Genomic DNA, 18644 nt, shown 5'->3' with positions numbered 1-18644 from the left:
TACCCCTATTATACTGACTAAGGGGGCTATGCTGAAAGTTTTTGCACTGGTCTGGACTCTGGACTGTCTGGATCGGATCAGGATGCATTAGTCAGTATATAATGGATTCCCAATCCCAGGCCTAGCCAGTAGCCCTATACTAAGGGCCTTAGTATAGGGCAAGTCCTGGGATTGGGAATGGAAATCCCATTATATACTATATAGTTTACACTAAAAGTACTTCATATCCCCCCCAAAATTCGGAGGGCTGTTGCCCCCTAACCCCCGATTTTCCCAGGGGGGGTGTTTGTTGAGCCCGCGACCCCATGTCCCGGGTTGGCCCTTTGGAAAGTTGGTCACCCTAGTAGGGAGGTATGCAACCCCGTCGACCTTAGCTATGTTGAGCTACCTGAAGTGTCAACTTAAGCCTTGTCAACCTTCATAGGGTCGACCTAGTGATCGTATCCCACTTCTCCATCCCAAGTAAAACACCCTAACTAAAACTCCACTGGGATGAATCACACCTTCCAAAATTGTTTTACCGCAGGTTATTGGGTGTGGCTATGCACCTGGGGTATATGCACATTTGTAAGCGCCACACGTGCCCCAGAATACCGCCACTGTTATTCTGTATAATAATAATTGCATGCTGAATCTACAGAATCTGTAGATTCAGCATGCAATTACTAGTATTATTTTTTCTATAACGTCAGTTTCCACCAGAGGGCGATAGTGAGCAGGACAGTCGGAGCATGCGCAGTCCTCAGTGCTGTCATATGACTGCTGCTGGGTCAGCTGAGCAATGACGTATTGTGTACTTGGAAACTGCTGCTGCTGGAGTCTCTGATCACCTGACAGCCCGGACAGTCTGCAGACAATAGCGTAGCAGCAACCTGGCCGGTACACATACAGGACGTCAGTGTGCACAGTGCTGGTATCAGTGATACATACTGCTTTTTTTCCACCATGGGCACGCTGCTAACATGGTCCTTCCTGCTGTGTGCACTGGTACAACCGGGATCGGCGCTAGTCAGGTGAGCTGTACGCAGTATATATATAATACATGTTATGTGAAGGTCTTTGCTGAGCTGAGTGTGGCACTCAGGACCACACTCCAGAGCCTGCATTCCAGCATATGACAAGTGCTAAAACAATTCAGGACAGGAGAATGTATTCTACCCTGTGTTGGCAGAAGTTCTGAGACTTGTAGTTCTACATCTGCAGCAGACTGATAACCGGTGCTGCGAGAAGGATCCTTCGCCAGGCGATGCATGTCTGCACATGCGGTTGTCTGGTCAGATTAGAGGGTAGGGATGGGTTCATGTAATAAATCCCTGGGTGTTTATATGACAGACTTTATTGCTGTAACACTTGTCTCTACTTACAGAGCTTCTGTAGTTCTCTCTATAACTATATAGGAATAATACACCCACATGGGCTGGTAATGCAAGTAATATGTGATATTTTATTTTCAAGTGATGTTTAATCTCCACACAGAATCCCGCTGAAAAAAATGCCCACGATCAGACGCACCTTTGCTAGTACCAACGCGGAACTGCAGAACCAGATAGGAAAGGATGGCACTTTCTACTCCGGATTTCCTCCTTGCACAGACCCCACACCAGAGAAACTGTTAAACTACTTAGATGTAAGTATGGTAACGCTGATCGCTGCCTGAAGGGGTTTTACTCTCCGGTCCCTTTTATTGGCTGGTACATGTTATGTCCCCTCACATTTGTGATGTAGATTTGGCCATTAATGAGCCTGTAGAGGAGAAACGGAAGCATTTTTTTTTACAGAAAGTTATGGCAGGCTGGACTTTTCTTTGACATCTCCAATTTATTTTACCACCAAGAATTGGAAGAGTCTTCAGGGACCCGAGTAGTCCTGGGTGGGCCATCTAGGTGCATGAGTGTGAAGCCAGGAGTATCGTGGAATTAGGGATGGCCATTGACCATCGATGATTAGAAATCATTGATGGTTTATGGTCGATGTCTAATAGTTTTGCCATTGATGGGGGAGAACCAGATGATTTCCCACCATCGATGTTAGTTTCGAATAGTTACGTTTTTTTTGTTTTTTCCCTAAAGTGCCGGGACACAGAGCATAGCTCCATCCGCGAAGCCCTGCCCCCCGCATTTTGATTGGCCCACAGGCCACTCCATCACAGAAAATAGATGACCATCAATATACAAAAACATCGATGGTCATCCATTGAATAGTTATACACTATCGATGGCCAGTTGCCCTTTTGCCATTGATGGCAAAGGCAACAATGGCCATCCCTAAGTGGAATGCTTCATATATGTTCCACAGGAGGAAGTTGGACAAATATAATCAAAAGTTACAATTAAGGCATGCATGTCCAAACTTTGTCCTTTGGTCATGGCTAATTTAAGGTAATACATTAATGTTGCTTGGGGGGGGGTGAAGCTCATTCTCAAACTCCTCCCATGCAGTATCTTCAAGGTTATTTGAAAACAATTTGCAGACCAGCGATAATATTGTCATGTAAACAGAGTTCTGAGTCTATTTTATAGGCATTCTTCCTGTGTCCAAGTGAGTTAGCCAAACAGTTATATTCAGTGGGAGGTATTTTATTGGTGTCACTTTTTGTACTGTAGATTGGAGACCATTTTGGGTGAAGTCTGTAGTGTGTTGACTCCAGCTTAAACATGAAAACCTAATAATATATAAACATCAGTGATAACATTCATGTATTGGCATCTATGCTCCTCATTTCTCATGGACTACTGCAGATCAGTCTCATGCGTTTCTGTGCACAAGAGCCTGATCATTATCTTGCTGAAAAGAAACACTAAACAGAAGTAGGCACTGAGAGAACCGTTGGTGAATCTGTCCCCAAGTCGGAGGACATTTTTGTAGGAGGAGTTTATAAACTGCCAGATCCTAATCTTCAGTAATGCTCCCAATTCTCCTTGTAGAATTGGGCGGGGCATTCCAATGGTAATTGGCCAGTGACGTCACTGGATGTCAGCTGCCCGCCCCCTTCCCGTACAATAGCGCTGCAGATCTAAGTCAACAGAGACTGACTTAGATTTGGGAGCACTTGAGAAATCATTCAATGTTTCTGCCCCGCATGCAAGCTGCGAACAGATGTTTATGCAAAACATCCATTCGCATACATGCAGGGGAATTCAGCATGAGTACGGCGTATTGTGTATAAAGGGCTGACCATACCTGTGTTTTTTTTTTTTTTTGCCAAATCACCCTAAACAGCACCTAAATATGGACCATTTTGGTATTTCCTTGGTGCATAGTACAGTATGATGTACAAGGCTTCAATATCACACTTGCAATATTCTGTTACTCTACAGGTTTTGTCTGCATTCACCAAACAGAATTTAATGGGGGGTTTTTATGCGCAGTGTAAGCAGCATTAGGTGCTTCATAATTTAGCCATCGGAGGGTAATAAACCGGAAGTTATCCTTTATCACATTACTAAAGCATACATGCATTAAGCTAAAGTTAATAAATTTTCCCTTTTGCCACCTGACAGGCACAGTATTACGGGGAAATCGGCATTGGGACCCCTCCGCAACCCTTTACGGTGGTGTTTGACACAGGTTCCTCTAATCTCTGGATCCCATCCATTCACTGCTCCCTGCTAGACATCGCCTGCTGTAAGTACATACATGCACTGGAATATATATACCCTGCTAGACTTTGCCTGCTGTGAGTACATACATACACTGGAATATATATACCCTGCTAGACTTCGCCTGCTGTGAGTACATGCATACACTGGGATATATACCCTGCTAGACTTCGCCTGCTGTGAGTACATGCATACACTGGGATATATATACCCTACTAGACTTTGCCTGCTGTGAGTACATGCATACACTGGAATATATATAGTGTTCATTCTAGCACCCGCTGTCTTTGAAAACTTATGCAGTTCCTGTTCCCTGCCTGGGGTGTCCGCTGTGGTGTTTCTAGCACAGGTCTGGTTTGCATATCAGTGCTGATATACAGACCGCACTGTGCTAGAAGCACTACAGCGGACAGCGACACCCCAGGCAGGTAAGAGGAACTGCATGGTTTTTCAAAGATGGCGAGTGCTAGAATGAACACTATATAGCCTGCTAGACTTCGCCTGCTGTGAGTACATACAAACACTGATGTATACACCCTGCTAGTAGTACACACACACACACACACACACACATATATCTCATACCCTGCTAGATTTTACATATGCTGGAATATATATAGCCGGCTTCTCCCATCATTTCTTACAGTGGCACAATTCTTTTATTTTAAGGAAAGTTTGAAATGTGTGTAAAAAGTAATTTTCTGAGGTAAATGTGTCTGTTGCTAATTACGGCAATCCCGGTAATAGATGGTTCCTCACACAGCTTCTGCTGAACTAACTTCCTGTAATTTATTCAGGAAAATGTCAGGATTACACAGACCGCTTTAGGTGTAGTTCCAGCAATCACATTCATAACGTATTCCCTCAATCCAGTCACTGACTAGACATAGCGGTCTCTTTAGTAGTGACTGGCCAATTTACTAATGTTGGTTGCCCCACCCCCAACACAAGACTACAATGTATACATCCTCCCAAGATCCAGCTAGCACCCATGTGATCCACCTGTGAACCTGGGCACTCACTTTAACATGAGTCTGCAGGCTCTCACAGAAAGCATTGGGACAGACTACCCTATTTGTCACAATGAATACATGGTTATTAGAAACTCATGCAGTTAGATATATAGGGGTATATTGACTAAAGTACAGGTTTATAGAAATGCAGATGTTGCTCATCGCAACCATTCAGATCATACTTGTCATTTTATCTAACAGATTTTAGCTAACATCTGATTGGTTACCATGAGCAACATCTCCACTTTTATAAACTTCACTATAGTAAATAAACCCCGTAATCCCGTGTAGATTCTCCTACAATTGTATTATACATTGTAGCTCCACATTGACCCGTGAAGCCGCGGAACTCTTGGCAGAGGATAATGTATTACTAGTATAAAGAACCTTGTGCCTCCAGCATGGAGTAAGATAATGGGTTATTTCATATTCCCGCCACAACAGAGCAATATTGTTAGTCGCTCAGCGCATGCGTCCCAATTGTTAGCGCTCAGGGACGCAGTACAGAAATGAACAGTGGGTTTTATTAAGCGATACTGGGAGGAAAATGGTTGGAGGGTAGGTAACTTGTCACTGAAACCTGCTGCACCCAAGGACACCAAACCGCTCACAAATGGCACTATACTTATATATACCCTGCTAGACTTCACCTGCTGTGAGTACATGCATACACTGGGATATATATACCCTGCTAGACTTCGCCTGCTGTGAGTACATGCATACACTGGGATATATATACCCTGCTAGACTTCGCCTGCTGTGAGTACATGCATACACTGGGATATATATAGTGTTCATTCTAGCACCCGCTGTCTTTGAAAACTTATGCAGTTCCTGTTCCCTGCCTGGGGTGTCCGCTGTCTGCTGTGGTGTTTCTAGCACAGGTCTGGTTTGCATATCAGTGCTGATATACAGACCACACTGTGCTAGAAGCACTACAGCGGACAGCGACACCCCAGGCAGGTAAGAGGAACTGCATGGTTTTTCAAAGATGGCGAGTGCTAGAATGAACACTATATAGCCTGCTAGACTTCGCCTGCTGTGAGTACATACAAACACTGATGTATACACCCTGCTAGGAATAGAGTATTTGTGATATAGCTAACATCTGGCACCATACTTATGCAGGGTACACACCAGGACAATTTGGCCCAAAATGACCCAATTTAAATACAATCTCTTTAGATAAAGCCTGTTTTGGGCCATTTCTGATCTGATCCGATGCACGGTCCCGCGGGTCTGTAAACAACCATTCTAGTGGGTACGGGTCGCGATCAGATCGTGCCCAGATCGAATGCAGATTGTAAGCGGGTCATGAGCTCCCGTGAGCCGGTCGCACGATCCTCTTCTGAACCGCTCACGATCTGCATCGTTGTGTTGTGTACCCAGCATAAGACAGACAATCTGCCAGTAAAGATGCTCCCAGACAGAAAACACCTGAAGACCCTGCAAGTGGACGTCTGCCTTTAGATGAAACGGCCACTGCATTAGCATAAGACTCTGCTGCGTATAACTCCGAATCACACATTGTGCTGTGCTCCTCTCTCATCTGCATATGATGAAGTCCAACACCTTTATTATTTTATTATAAACTGGAATAGTATTTGCACCCACAAACGTGCTGCCACCCCTTAATGTAATGGATGTACTTTGATTTTTTTCTGTTATTTCATAATATACAGCCGGGTTGGGTGAAGGAGTTCAGAAACATACTTCTCTGTCAAGGACATAGGTATAATGATGTATACATAATCCCATGGCTCAGTGGGTGATCCTCTGTGCTGTAAGACTGTAAATGCTCTAACATTCTGTCTTGTGCCAAGTAGGACGTTGCTTGATTTAAGTAATGGGTGTTGACTTTTAAATAGTAGCTTGTGAGTTCTTATTAAAATGATGCAATAATCCTCTACCTATATATGACAGGAGGGTCAGGACTGGGTAGGTGGGCCTGGGGTTGTTCTTAGACACAGGTGTGACCTCCTCACTGTCCAGGGTGTAATGTGTTGGGCAGATCCGGACCGGATTTTGCAGACTGCTGGGAACACTAAGGTAATCGGCAGCATCTAACGGATTGCCTTAAACTTCTGCTCGGAGGAGAGTTCAGGACGCCTGATGTTGACAATGAGATATACTCAGGGGAGGGGGCTTAGGGACTGGGTAGCATAACGGTTTCAGGACCAGGAAGGTCCTCTGACCTCATGTTTGTCCAGTGGGGGCCAAAATTGTATAACTGTTGCCGCGACTGCTTCGCATTGTTCTGTGACCTGCTGTGACACAAGGCCTGACACTTGTGCAGTGTGTCAGGCTGCAGAAACGAACCAAACCCACTGTCTTACTGTGCTGATATACTGGTAAACATGCACTTAAACATATCCAATTGTGTACATTTGTGTTAAGATTAATGTTGTTAACTGTATCCTTCTATAACAGGGCTGCACCACAAGTATGACTCCTCCAAATCCTCTACCTATGTTAAGAATGGCACCGACTTTTCCATTCAGTATGGCAGTGGGAGCCTGTCCGGATACCTCAGCCAGGATACCGTCACGGTAAGAATCTAGTTATCCGCTGAGCTGTGTTTGGGCCATTTTGTGATTATAACCGATATTCAGCTCAGGAATTCCCTACATACTAATGTAGCCAACAAAATGTCTCCTAAACCGCCTGCAGGAACATGTAACCGCCGCCTCCTGGTACAGTGACCTGTATTCTCTTCCTCCTCCAGATTGGAAATATGGCAGTAAAAGGACAGCTTTTCGCAGAGGCCATCAAGCAGCCCGGTATCACGTTTGTGGCTGCAAAGTTTGATGGCATTTTGGGCATGGGCTATCCGCGAATCTCTGTGGACGGGGCCCCTACTGTGTTCGATGACATTATGCAGCAGAAGCTCGTGGATACCAATGTATTCTCCTTCTACCTGAACAGGTGACGACCCACAATGCAATGCTACTTTTATTTGTAATTAGGGGCAAGGTTTACGATGCACATGAACAGCCCTGTTTATGAAGGATTTGTGTTTGTATTGGAACGTCTGTGTTGGCATTACTAAGGTGTATCTGCAGAGCTGATAGACCATGTCTAGGGTTGACCGTCGATAGTTTGTCATGCACAAGGTCATAATGGCAATGGTCGACACATAAAAAGGTTGACTTCCCATTTTTCAACAATTTTTTAAAAAATTTTCATACTTTACTATCCACCTGAACTCCGATTTTCTGGAAGAATGGCGCGTGAAGCGGTACACTGTTTGGGGTTCCAAGGTGTTAACATTGAAAGAAAAAAATAAGGAAAACTTTTTGCTTTTAGTCAATGTCGACCCCCTGACTCGACCTAGGCATTGTCTATGAGCTGATTCACACCCTTACTAATGGGACCTCCATGCTATAAAGCACTGGTCGCCAACCTGACACAAGTAACTGGCAGCTAGCGATCGCAATCCAGGTAGCTCCAACCTCACACCCCCCCCCCCCCCCCCACGATCGCAATCCAGGTAGCTCCACCCCCCCCCCCCCCAGCTAGCGATCGCAATCCAGGTAGCTCCACCCCCCCCCCAGCTAGCGATCGCAATCCAGGTAGCTCCACCCCCCCCCCCAGCTAGCGATCGCAATCCAGGTAGCTCCACCCCCCCCAGCTATCGATCGCAATCCAGGTAGCTCCACCCACCCCCCCAACCTCAGGGGCAGTCCGTAATTACCTCCCGTGTGTGGCATAATGTATCATGGGCATTGCAACAATATCACTGTGTTAATTAACTGCATTGTTGCTTTTCTATGAAAAAAGTATTTCACTTTCATTAAATAACTTTCCTTTTTTTTTTTTTTTAGCCAGATTATTAGATGAATAGCTCTTCAGAAGGTTTAATTTTTCTCGATTGGCTCACACCCAATTACGGTTGGAGACCACTGCTATAACGTTTATCATTTCCAATCCTTAGATGCCTGTATAAAGTATCTTTTTGGTTTGGTATTGCCTGGCTTATATCAGATGTTAGAAATACTGTTTGTTGGGTACACACTCCGGGCATATTGGAATGGCTCTGCTGCCAGACCCATCGGGCGGCGGATTTGGTAGGTGTGTATGCATTGCGATGTTGGGACACTGCGCTGTATTTGATTCAGCAGCTTCCTATATTAAAGGTTATTTTAATAGTGATAAAGGTGATTTTAGGAGCGCTTTGTAGGGGGAGGGAAATTAGAAAAAGTAATAAAATAAAAAATAAATAAATGAATATAATAATAATAAATAAATAAAATAAAAATTAAAAATAAAAATAAAAATAAGAAATAAAAAATAAAAAAATATAAATAAAAAATAATAATAATAAATAAAAATGTAAAATAGCCAAATTTTATGCAGTTGGAAAGAATACTTGATTAGTATAAATGTTTACACTCTTTTGAGTGAATATTTTATGGAGGACTGGTTCAGTCAGGTAGATCAGCTTACCCTATCCTTTCCCTACCTGGGCCCAGGTGGATTCTGGTTCCTTTTAGTGTCGGAATAGGAAGGTTCACTACGAGCAGATGTCCTTGCTCCCACTGCCTTTGAGGTGCAGCGCTGACAGGAGGTTTTGTTTGGCGGTGTTCAGTCTTTGCGGCCGCCGCTTTGAGCTCCGTGCGGCGCCGCCCGGCAGATGACGTCACTCTCTTGCCGGTGATGTGAAAAGACGTTTCCCGCTTGTATTCTCCTTCCCCGAGTCCACGCTTCAGTGTGTATGCACCTTACCAATTGATAAATCGGTTGATGAATCTGTCAGGTGATGTCAACCATTGTAGAAAAAAATATGAAAGATTTTTTTTTATTGTATTGTCAGTTTTTACAAAAACCCATTCTCATGATCCTTATCCTAGGGACCCAGATTCCCAGCCTGGAGGGGAACTGTTACTGGGAGGCACAGACCCGGAATATTTCACAGGAGACTTCAAGTACTTTAACGTGACCCGCAAGGCCTACTGGCAGATTCGCATGGACCAGTAAGTGGCTGCTAAGTGGTGAGATGGCTTCACGCGTTGTGTTTGTGTCCTCCTGGAAGCCTTGCTCAGGGTGTTCGAAGACTGTGGTTGTGTTTGGAGCTGTATATAGCAGTAATGTGATGTGATAATATCACCTCATCCAGAGGACCCAGCTGTTACACTGGAAATACATTGGATTTATACAACTCCCGCTTCTTTCTGACTCAAATACATGTCATTCATTTACAAACATATTCCAAATTAAAATAGAATTTGGGGGGTCATTGGAAGTCCCACCCTAGGCCTCCGGCTGGGAGGAGGGGTGTTGGCAAAACTAGTCGCTAGGTGGCAGTGTAGGATTAAAGCTGTGTTCACAAGAGCAACGAAGAAGCAGAGAAAGACGCCTCATATAAATCCATACATTCAGACATAAAGAAACCACTACAATGAAAGTATTAGTAGATTTACATTCCTATACTGATGGCACTCACATAGTGGACCTTATTCTGGTCCGTTGGCAGCCAGCGTTTATTCGCATGGGGGCCGATGTTTGGCGTATGCACATGTGCATACGCCGGGTGCATGCGGCCTCGGCGTACAGACTGGGGGGTGGAGCGTGGGGTGACGGTGGCGAATAGTCATGTCCATTGGGAACACTGGGTGTTCCCATGGTAATCTGACCGTGACGTCGGTGCCGGGGGCAGGCAGCTGACATCACCGGATGTCAGCTGCCCGCCCACTTCCTCCCGAGGGTGCACGCAAATCTGAGAGTCACTTAGATACGCGCGCACGTTCCACATCATTCGATGGTCGGCAACCATCGAATGATGTGGGTGTTCACCCACAGGCTGCGAATGGATGTTAATGTTAAACATCCATTCGCAGGCCCTACGTGCAAATGCTGTGAGGGGGGGGGGGGTAGCTGTACCCCATTTTCAAGGCGGGTTCCACTTGACTCGCAAAGGTGTGAATTCACATCCGAGGGAGTCAACCCCCCCAATGTGTATGATGAGCATTTGGATTATGGTTCCCTCATAGTGGAAAACATTGTGTTGTCTGCAGACTAGGATTCCCCTCAAAGCTTAATGAAGAAGGAATTGGGATTCTGGTAATGGCTGATGGGGGCAAATGCTGTATGTGTGGTGGATGACCAGGCTTGCTATGATAAACACATAGATGTGTACAGCTTGAACACACCACTATGGTTTGCGACCATAGAACACCTCACCTCACCTTGACTGTGTGTTTTATTCCTTTTTGCGGCTGAGCAATGACTAAGACATGAGTAGTGTTGTGTTCCCTGACATCCGTCTCTCCCTGACAGAGTGAGCGTTGGAGGGAAGCTCACGCTGTGTAAAGGCAGCTGCGAGGCGATTGTGGATACAGGGACCTCCTTGCTCATTGGCCCAGTGGAAGAAGTGACTGCACTGCAGAAAGCTATCGGAGCCATCCCCTTGATCCATGGAGAGGTGCGTATTTATTATACACATGGGACTATTCCGTCCATAATATGAATAAGATCTTTTTGTATATTGTGCATAGATTATACACTGAAATAAGAACTTAACCCAACGTTTTCTGTGAGAGATCCTCAAAATATCCGCTCACAGCAACTGTTCTGCTCACTGCAACTAAATCGCTCACAGCAACTGTTCTTTTAGTATAAATAAATACAAATACAACCAAGTCAGATGAATTGAAGTTTAGTTAAATATTGCACCCAAAAAAAGAACAGTCGCTGTGAGGGACACTGGCATTCTAAACGGATATTTTGAGGATCCGCCACAGCTACGTTGGCCCTCAATGAGTTAAGCACTCCATATAGTTCCACCAGCCCTGACCAAGGATGTGGGGTTGGCTGTGTGTAATGAGAGACAAGAAATTCTCCTCAATCCCCTAATCCTTGGATAACCGAGCTGGGTATAGATGGAGAGATGTACAGGATATAAGATTACAGCTTTGTGTCACGTTTGTGTGACCCCTGTTCAATTTCCAGTGCATCCTTCTGAGGTAGGACTGTCACTGCTGTTACTAGTCCAGTGCTCTTCCACAGTAATGTGTAGTTACTATATCACTGCCTGCATGAGTGGTGGGTAATTTCTGTGACCTCCTCTAATGTGTCTCTTGTAGTATATGGTGCTGTGTGATAAAATCCCCTCGCTGCCTGTTGTCACGTTCACGTTTGGAGGACAGGAGTTTAGCCTAACCGGAGAGCAGTACGTGCTGAAAGTGAGTACTTGGAACTTGTGTAAATGTGATGGCTGGGGTTACGTGTAGTAGGGGTAACGTGACCACGTTGTACGCCTGCTTAGTGACCGGTGCATGTAGTAGATATGCATGCACGTGTATGTCATGAAATCCATGTGGAGGAAATGGGTTAATTGCAAATACTGACCTCCCTCTTCTCCAGGTGAACCAGTTCGGCCACACTGTCTGCATCAGTGGCTTCATGGGTCTTGACATTCCTCCTCCAGCTGGACCACTCTGGATAATTGGAGACATCTTCATTGGCCAGTATTACACTGTGTTTGACCGGGCTAATGACCGTGTGGGATTTGCCAAAGCAAAGTAATCTATCTCTAGACTTTCCGTCACCACAAACCCTAAGAGGCCCCAACGTCGTCACTTTCACAGTCGGCCTCCAAGAGCTTCATCTCCCCTCCAAACCTCCTTCTCTGTAACCAGGGTGGTGACCTCTGTCAAAGTATAAGAGAGCTTTGTTGGTGTCTGAGTTAAGGGCACCAGGGTATTTCAACCACTCTACTGAAGGCACACTAACAGTCCAGGTTTAAGGATAGTCATACCTAAGCAGAGTTGGCTCAATTAGTACCTCCGTTATTTTGATTAAATATCTGTGCTCAAGAAGGGATACGGCAAAAATATGGACTGTGTGTTAAGCTGGGTACACACTTCTCAATTTATCGGCAGATATATCTGCTGACAAATTCTCCATACACTCTGCCCGATCTGTCGGGATTGACCTCACAAATTTGGTGGGCGCAGTTGCATAAGTCCGACAATTAAACTGTCAATCATCGCTGGCTCCAGTGCAGGTATACAGGCTGTCTGTCTGCAGATCGTCTATACACCCTTCATGATGCACCGATATATCGTCTGTCATCTGTGTTGCACAGCTGACGCCATATGCAATGTGATCAAAGCTGTTCACAGACCTATTGCTTGTACACACCCACCGATGGTCCAGCAATATTTCATCCATTCAATTGAACTTCTGATAAATTGACCAATGTGTACCCAGCAAAAGTGCAGACCAAGAATGGGGATCCCTGCTGTGTGGTGTAACAGTGGGGAGTGTTCACAGATTTCCTGTATTTATCCTGCAAGATCCGTTATATCCATGAATATTGAAATTGTTTTTGCTATAGTCTTTTGCTGTATTAGCCAGTGGTGTAACGCGGGTTTCATTCATTATATTTCTACTGGGAAAATAAGACTTTCAATGACTACTGTCCATTATACCATCATGTGAAATTCCAGGCATGGCCTTAATCTGTAATTGTAGGATGTTCCTGTCTTCTCATCTTCTTCTAAGAAATAGAATGCTAATAAGGACGAGTGGGTGTGTGGGCATTGGTCACTAATTTATGGGAGTGTCTCTCTTTCTAACATCATCGATTAATGGTGAGGTTTTTTTTTGTTTGTTTTTTCATAGTATTACCAATGGATAATAATGGTATCATCTTGGGGGTTACAGAATAATTTTGGCGTGGTGTACATGCAATGCAATATCCAATAGTCGTTCTTCCATGATTTGTGTGTATTTATAGAAATCTTTTTTGGCTTTTTTCATCTTGTAACTTCAGTAACTTTTGTGTTTCAATTTAAAGTTTAATTTGAGATGTAAATCAGCGACTTGATTTCCGGGGATTTTTCCGGAGGCAGGAGAAACAAGGTTAAGTGGTGTCTCTTCTTTTTTTTTTGGGGGGGGGGGGGGGGGGGATTAACTGTGGTTAAATGAACCCCCCAAGTCTAATTATAATGAAAAAAACATTCCCAGAATAAGGAATGTGATTGTTCGGAATGGATCTGTAATAAAATGGCTAACATTTATTTTTGGTAGTGGGATCGCAATAACTTGGCGTTTATCATGAATGTATTCTTCCCAGGTTACAAGAACCTCTGTATGGATACACTGACATGTTCTGTTCTCGTCTCTTAGAAATAATTTATGCCACGTGAATTTCAGGAAATAAAGTTTTTTTTTGTTTTTTTTTTCTTTGTGGAGTCTGTTTCTTTTATTTCTTGTCAGACCTTACACAAGACTTGACAACCTTACAACAGTTGTTTTCAATGGAAATTAAGTTTGTATATGGGCGTTACGGATGCCAGTTTCCAGACAACTGTTGGCATCCTGAACAAATATACCAGGGTGGGTAGGCCTGTGGAGAAGAGGCTAGGTTTAAGAACTACAAGGTGGGTTATGCTGCATGCAGGGTGGATCGGGCACTAAGGTGGGATGTGTAGTGGTTAGGCTCCCGGGGGGGGGGGGCTGGGATATTTACCAATGAGTAGGGATGCCAGTCCCAGGGCATTATTCTGTTAAATCCCGGGATTGGCCTCCCTAAATTAAAGACAAAAGAAAAGACACAATGCAACCGACCACCTCCTCCACATCCCCCCCCCCCAAATGCTGCCTGGAATTAAACTGCCGATCCCAGTATTGGTCACCCTACCGATGAGGTGTCTATACCCTCAAGATCGGGATGCCTCTGTCAGGCTTCTGACTGCCAGCATCTCAGGGCTGGGATCCCCTATACCAGGCATGTCCAAACTGTGGCCCTCCAGCTGTTGTGAAACTACGCATCCAAGCATGCCTTGCCATAGTTGTAGAATTCCTTAATGGCAAAACTGTAGCAAGGCATGATGGGACTTTTTATAACAGCTGGAGGGCCATTGTTTGGACACGCCTGCCCTACACAAACCTTCAAATTCTGTTTCCCCATCACACATAAGGATTTGGTTTCACTATAGAATGCATTTTGTATTGTTGGGAATTTTCCATGAAATCACTAGCATAGCATTTGGTATGTTGCCACAATCACACACAGATTCTAGGTATGCTGCATATCTTTTAGTCTGCGTGTGCGGCCTTTTCTCCTAGTGATGTGAATAAGATGCATTGTCCGGTAGAACGCTTGGTGCTGGCTGAGTCGCATACGTTCTGCGGCTCATAATGTACAGAGAACGTTGCTTCTGTGTATAGACCGATATTTCCATAGCTGTGACTGATCAATTCTGAGAGCGTAGGGCACTGGCTGGTGTGCACCATACTTGCTACAATATATGAAGTTCTCTTTATATCTACCTTCTGTGCTGTGGCATCCCATCATGTCCGATCCTGTGGTGTAAATGTTAAACAACGGTGCCAGCTCATACAGACCTGATGGAAAGCTTAGGAAGAGGCTAAATAGGAAACCGGAGGGCCTAATTCACAGATGGAAGCAATGCCGATGTGTATGAAGTGGTGCCATGTACTTCTGTTTCCACCAGTGTGCACTGCGCATGTGCTGTAATGGGCTTGCAGTTGTAGGGAGGATTTATTTTCAAAGTCACCGGCAGTGATAGTTGCGGGATGTAACGGCGAAGTTAGCACGTGTCTACGATTCCAATTGTGATCCCCGATGCAGTTACTATGGCTGCAGCGTCTTGCGGCCAGCAGACATGTTGCGTCACTATAGGGTTAATCAGAAGCTCTGTGTTTGACCGATGTCCGTGCAATGTTTGCATCTCTGTACGCGATTGGAGGTTCTGAGACACAGCCAGTGAGCGTTTCAACACAAATCCCAGTGGCTGCTACATTTGCGTATTACGGCACCGTTACAGCGCGTAAGTTTGCGTTTGTGGTGGCATTACCTTCCATCTCTGTAACATACCTCAAGTCATGGGAAATGCAGAGTCTTCTGAAGGTGCGGCAGCCCTGTACAGTGTTAGCTGTCCTGCAGTGTGATACAGACTGCTGGGCTGTCGTGACAATTACCTGGGTGTCCAGTTCTTCCTGATTGGTTGTACCTGTAGCACCGCCCAGCCATTATCCTGATTCACAATCATGCTGCATTTCGTTTTGTTCCCTAACAATAAAGAAATCCATGGAATTAATTACCAGAATTGCTGCACAGCGCCGTCACACTGTGGTGCCATCGGTTATTAGTAAATAGCGCACAGCTGGTGTCCTAGGCTATTAACGATGTCTAATTTAATCAGGACCATCCGATTGGAATTGGACACGCTATAGCGCACAGTCTATTAGACTATTGCACAGTTCTGCAATAGATCGGCTATGGATTAAAGAGCAGTCAAGCTTTCAGCTGTTATGGAATGACTGCTGAGACTTGTAGTTCTACAGCTGCTGGAGAGACAATGGTTGATGTGCTATAGCTTAGCGATGTGTACTCTGCAGTGTGGCAGCTATCTACATGCTCTGAGATAGTGCAGGAAGCTGAGGCCATAACTCACTAGAACCTAGCAGTAATATCGCTGGCAGCACTGGCGGATTCCATGCCACCAGGTTGCACAGCAATTAATTTCCCTGCAATGCAGGCTCTCCTGTCTTTAATGGAGTTTTGGATCAGGTTATCGTTAGGACACTGTACAAGGAGATTAGTTTAAGATAACACTAGAGGAACATTCCGTTTGCAGGATGCACTGTAACAATCGTGTTATTATGGGGTAAATGTATTATTATTACATGTATAGAGGTGGAGCAGCTGCAGTAGCGCTGAGATGTATTATCCTCTTGTCCGCCAGAGCGCGGGACGCTTATGCGCAATGTCTTCCCTCGATCCGGCTCCTGCATGAGCGACAGTTCCCAAGCATCGCAAGATTTCGCATGCAGCCGGTGGGTATGGGTCAAAGGGTCGACAGGCCATCGGTTGGCACCTGAAGAAGGTTAACTTACCTTAGCTTGACATGGTCAAAAGGTTGATTCAAGCAAAAGGTCGACATGTAAAATGTTGATATGAGTTTTCAAGTTCTTTTGGTGTCTGTCTGCATAGGTCGACATGGAAATGGTATAAGTGTATCGCGCCCCCTCACTACGCTCAGCACACTATTGTAATCTACTTCTACTTCTATGTCCACTTGGATGGTAAAGTATGAACAATTACATTTTTGAAAAAAAAAAGGTGAAAAACGAATGTCGACCTTTTTTTTAAGTCGACATACTGCTTGTGTCGACGTTTTGACCATGTTGTCCTAAGGTATTTCAACCCTTTTCATGTTTCTGAACCACTAATAGTGGTCGACTTATTGACTGTTGACCTTATTACTGTTGACTTGCCGACTGCATCCACAGTTGACAGCCGCCACAGCCAGGTATGGTGTACGCTTACACATCCATTTGCATGAGGCGTATGGGCGAAAAACCATTCGATGGTCGCGACCATCGAATTATTCCCCCCCCCCCCGTTCGCAAATAAGTCAGCCTAGACTTTTATTTAGTACAATAAGATATAAGCGATAACTCGCATATATCTAGAGAGCGCCACACAATAGGATGTAATCAATATAAATTTATTCTTGAGATATATCTCACAATAAAATTGTACAGTTAATAAAGACTCATAAAAAATATATAAAAAACAACAATGGAAAAGACAATATAATCGCACACACTCCTAATGAAGATTTTTAAAAGCTGTATTGACCAGCTATTTGTCTTTTAATTATTAAGTTCATAAAGTTTCTCCTCATATGGACTCAGAAAATAATGTATAAGAATTAGTTCACTCAGAGTGATCAAACAGACCTCGATTCCTTTGGATTTTTAATAGCCAATGGGAATTCCTGATGGTATGCTGGGCTCTGTATGATTAACAGACAGCTCCAGCTCCCCTGTCAGCGCTCGCCGCCTGTTGACGACCCGCTGATGTGATGTTACACAGGGGGCGAGCCGTCCGTCTCCGGCGAACAGCGCAGATGGAGGTTGCTGTGTGCCGGGAATCACAGATGTTAGTGCACTGTGCAAAACTCACCCAGGTTAACTTGAATTACCAGTCAGACGCCGGCTGATTGTAGATGGTGGGAACACTGGGGAGATTGCGGTGGAGCAGCAAGGAGAGGAACGGCTTGGAGGTTTTTAGAGGCAGATGGTCTTAGCGGTCACTCTGGGTCAACTGTGAGGAGTGCAAGCTGATATTGTTCCTTGACGCGTTTCTCCGCTATGTCAGTAGGCAGTAGAGCACAGCATACCATCAGAAATTCCCATTGGCTATTAAAAATCCAAAGGAATCGAGGTCTGTTTGATCACTCTGAGTGAACTAATTATTATACATCATTTTCTGAGTCCATATGAGGAGAAACTTTATGAACTTAATAATTAAAGGACAAATAGGACAAATAGCTGGTCAATACAGCTTTTAAAAATCTTCATTAGGAGTGTGTGCGATTATATTGTCTTTTCCATTGTTGTTTTTTATAGTCTTTATTAACTGTACAATTTTATTGTGAGATATATCTCAAGAATAAATTTATATTGATTACATCCTATTGTGTGGCGCTCTCTAGATATATGCGAGTTATTGCTTATATCTTATTGTACTACATTGTTCTCCTACAAATTAACCAATTTGTAATTGGAAGCAGCCAACTCTTTGTATATTGATATATATTTTTATCTCTACCATTACTACATAAGAAAAAAAATTTGTGTGTAATTTTCAATTTGATAAATACCCCCCCCCCCCTTTTTTTATAAAGGGGTGAGGTTATTAGTTGTGCCCGATTGGTTTGTTCTTTCTGAACCATAGTTGTTAGTTTTAGACTTTTATTTGCCTTTGAAATGGCCGAGGACGGGAGGTCATGTGACGTCAGCCACCTGCCCCGTGCAAGCTTTTGCCACGCCCATGTTTTTGTGGGCATGCCCAGGAAACGCTGGGCATCCCCATGCGACAGCCCCCTGCCCGCCCACTACCTGCCCCGCTGTGTACGAACACCTTGGCGGCTGTGACAGTCGCCAAAGGCATTCGCACATCGGTTCTGCACATGCGTATATTCACCGATACGCATGTACAGGCCTGAAACATGAGTCCCCACAGCAAATTTGCAGGGGACTGAGTCAACCT

At 44.5% G+C, this 18644-nt stretch overlaps 1 protein-coding gene across 1 annotated transcript; it reads left to right on the top strand.

Moving 5' to 3' along the window:
- The first annotated feature begins 787 nt into the window (after positions 1–787).
- Positions 788–13795, top strand: LOC146046370 (cathepsin D-like). Its single transcript, XM_083165630.1, has 9 exons — positions 788–1013; positions 1477–1627; positions 3501–3624; positions 7043–7161; positions 7338–7537; positions 9463–9585; positions 10889–11033; positions 11695–11793; positions 11975–13795. Exons 1-9 carry the CDS (start codon positions 946–948, stop codon positions 12134–12136), a joined length of 1191 nt encoding a protein of 396 aa, XP_083021756.1. The 5' UTR covers positions 788–945; the 3' UTR covers positions 12137–13795.
- The last annotated feature ends 4849 nt before the right edge of the window (positions 13796–18644 follow it).

The sequence above is a fragment of the Crinia signifera genome, chromosome 11 (assembly GCF_055691185.1).
Source record: "Crinia signifera chromosome 11, ASM5569118v1, whole genome shotgun sequence".
Taxonomy (NCBI): domain Eukaryota; kingdom Metazoa; phylum Chordata; class Amphibia; order Anura; family Myobatrachidae; genus Crinia; species Crinia signifera.
The sequence above is the reverse complement of the archived record's forward strand: the minus strand, read 5'-3'. Positions and strand labels throughout refer to the sequence as shown.

What these genes read in the sequence shown, in the direction of transcription:
- LOC146046370 (XM_083165630.1), top strand. Translation starts at nt 946, where the DNA reads ATGGGCACGCTGCTAACATGGTCCTTCCTGCTGTGTGCACTGGTACAA. An exon ending in AACTGTTAAACTACTTAGAT is followed by an intron (nt 1,628 to 3,500) that starts GTAAGTATGGTA and finishes GCCACCTGACAG; the next exon opens with GCACAGTATTACGGGGAAAT. An exon ending in TTCTCCTTCTACCTGAACAG is followed by an intron (nt 7,538 to 9,462) that starts GTGACGACCCAC and finishes TCCTTATCCTAG; the next exon opens with GGACCCAGATTCCCAGCCTG.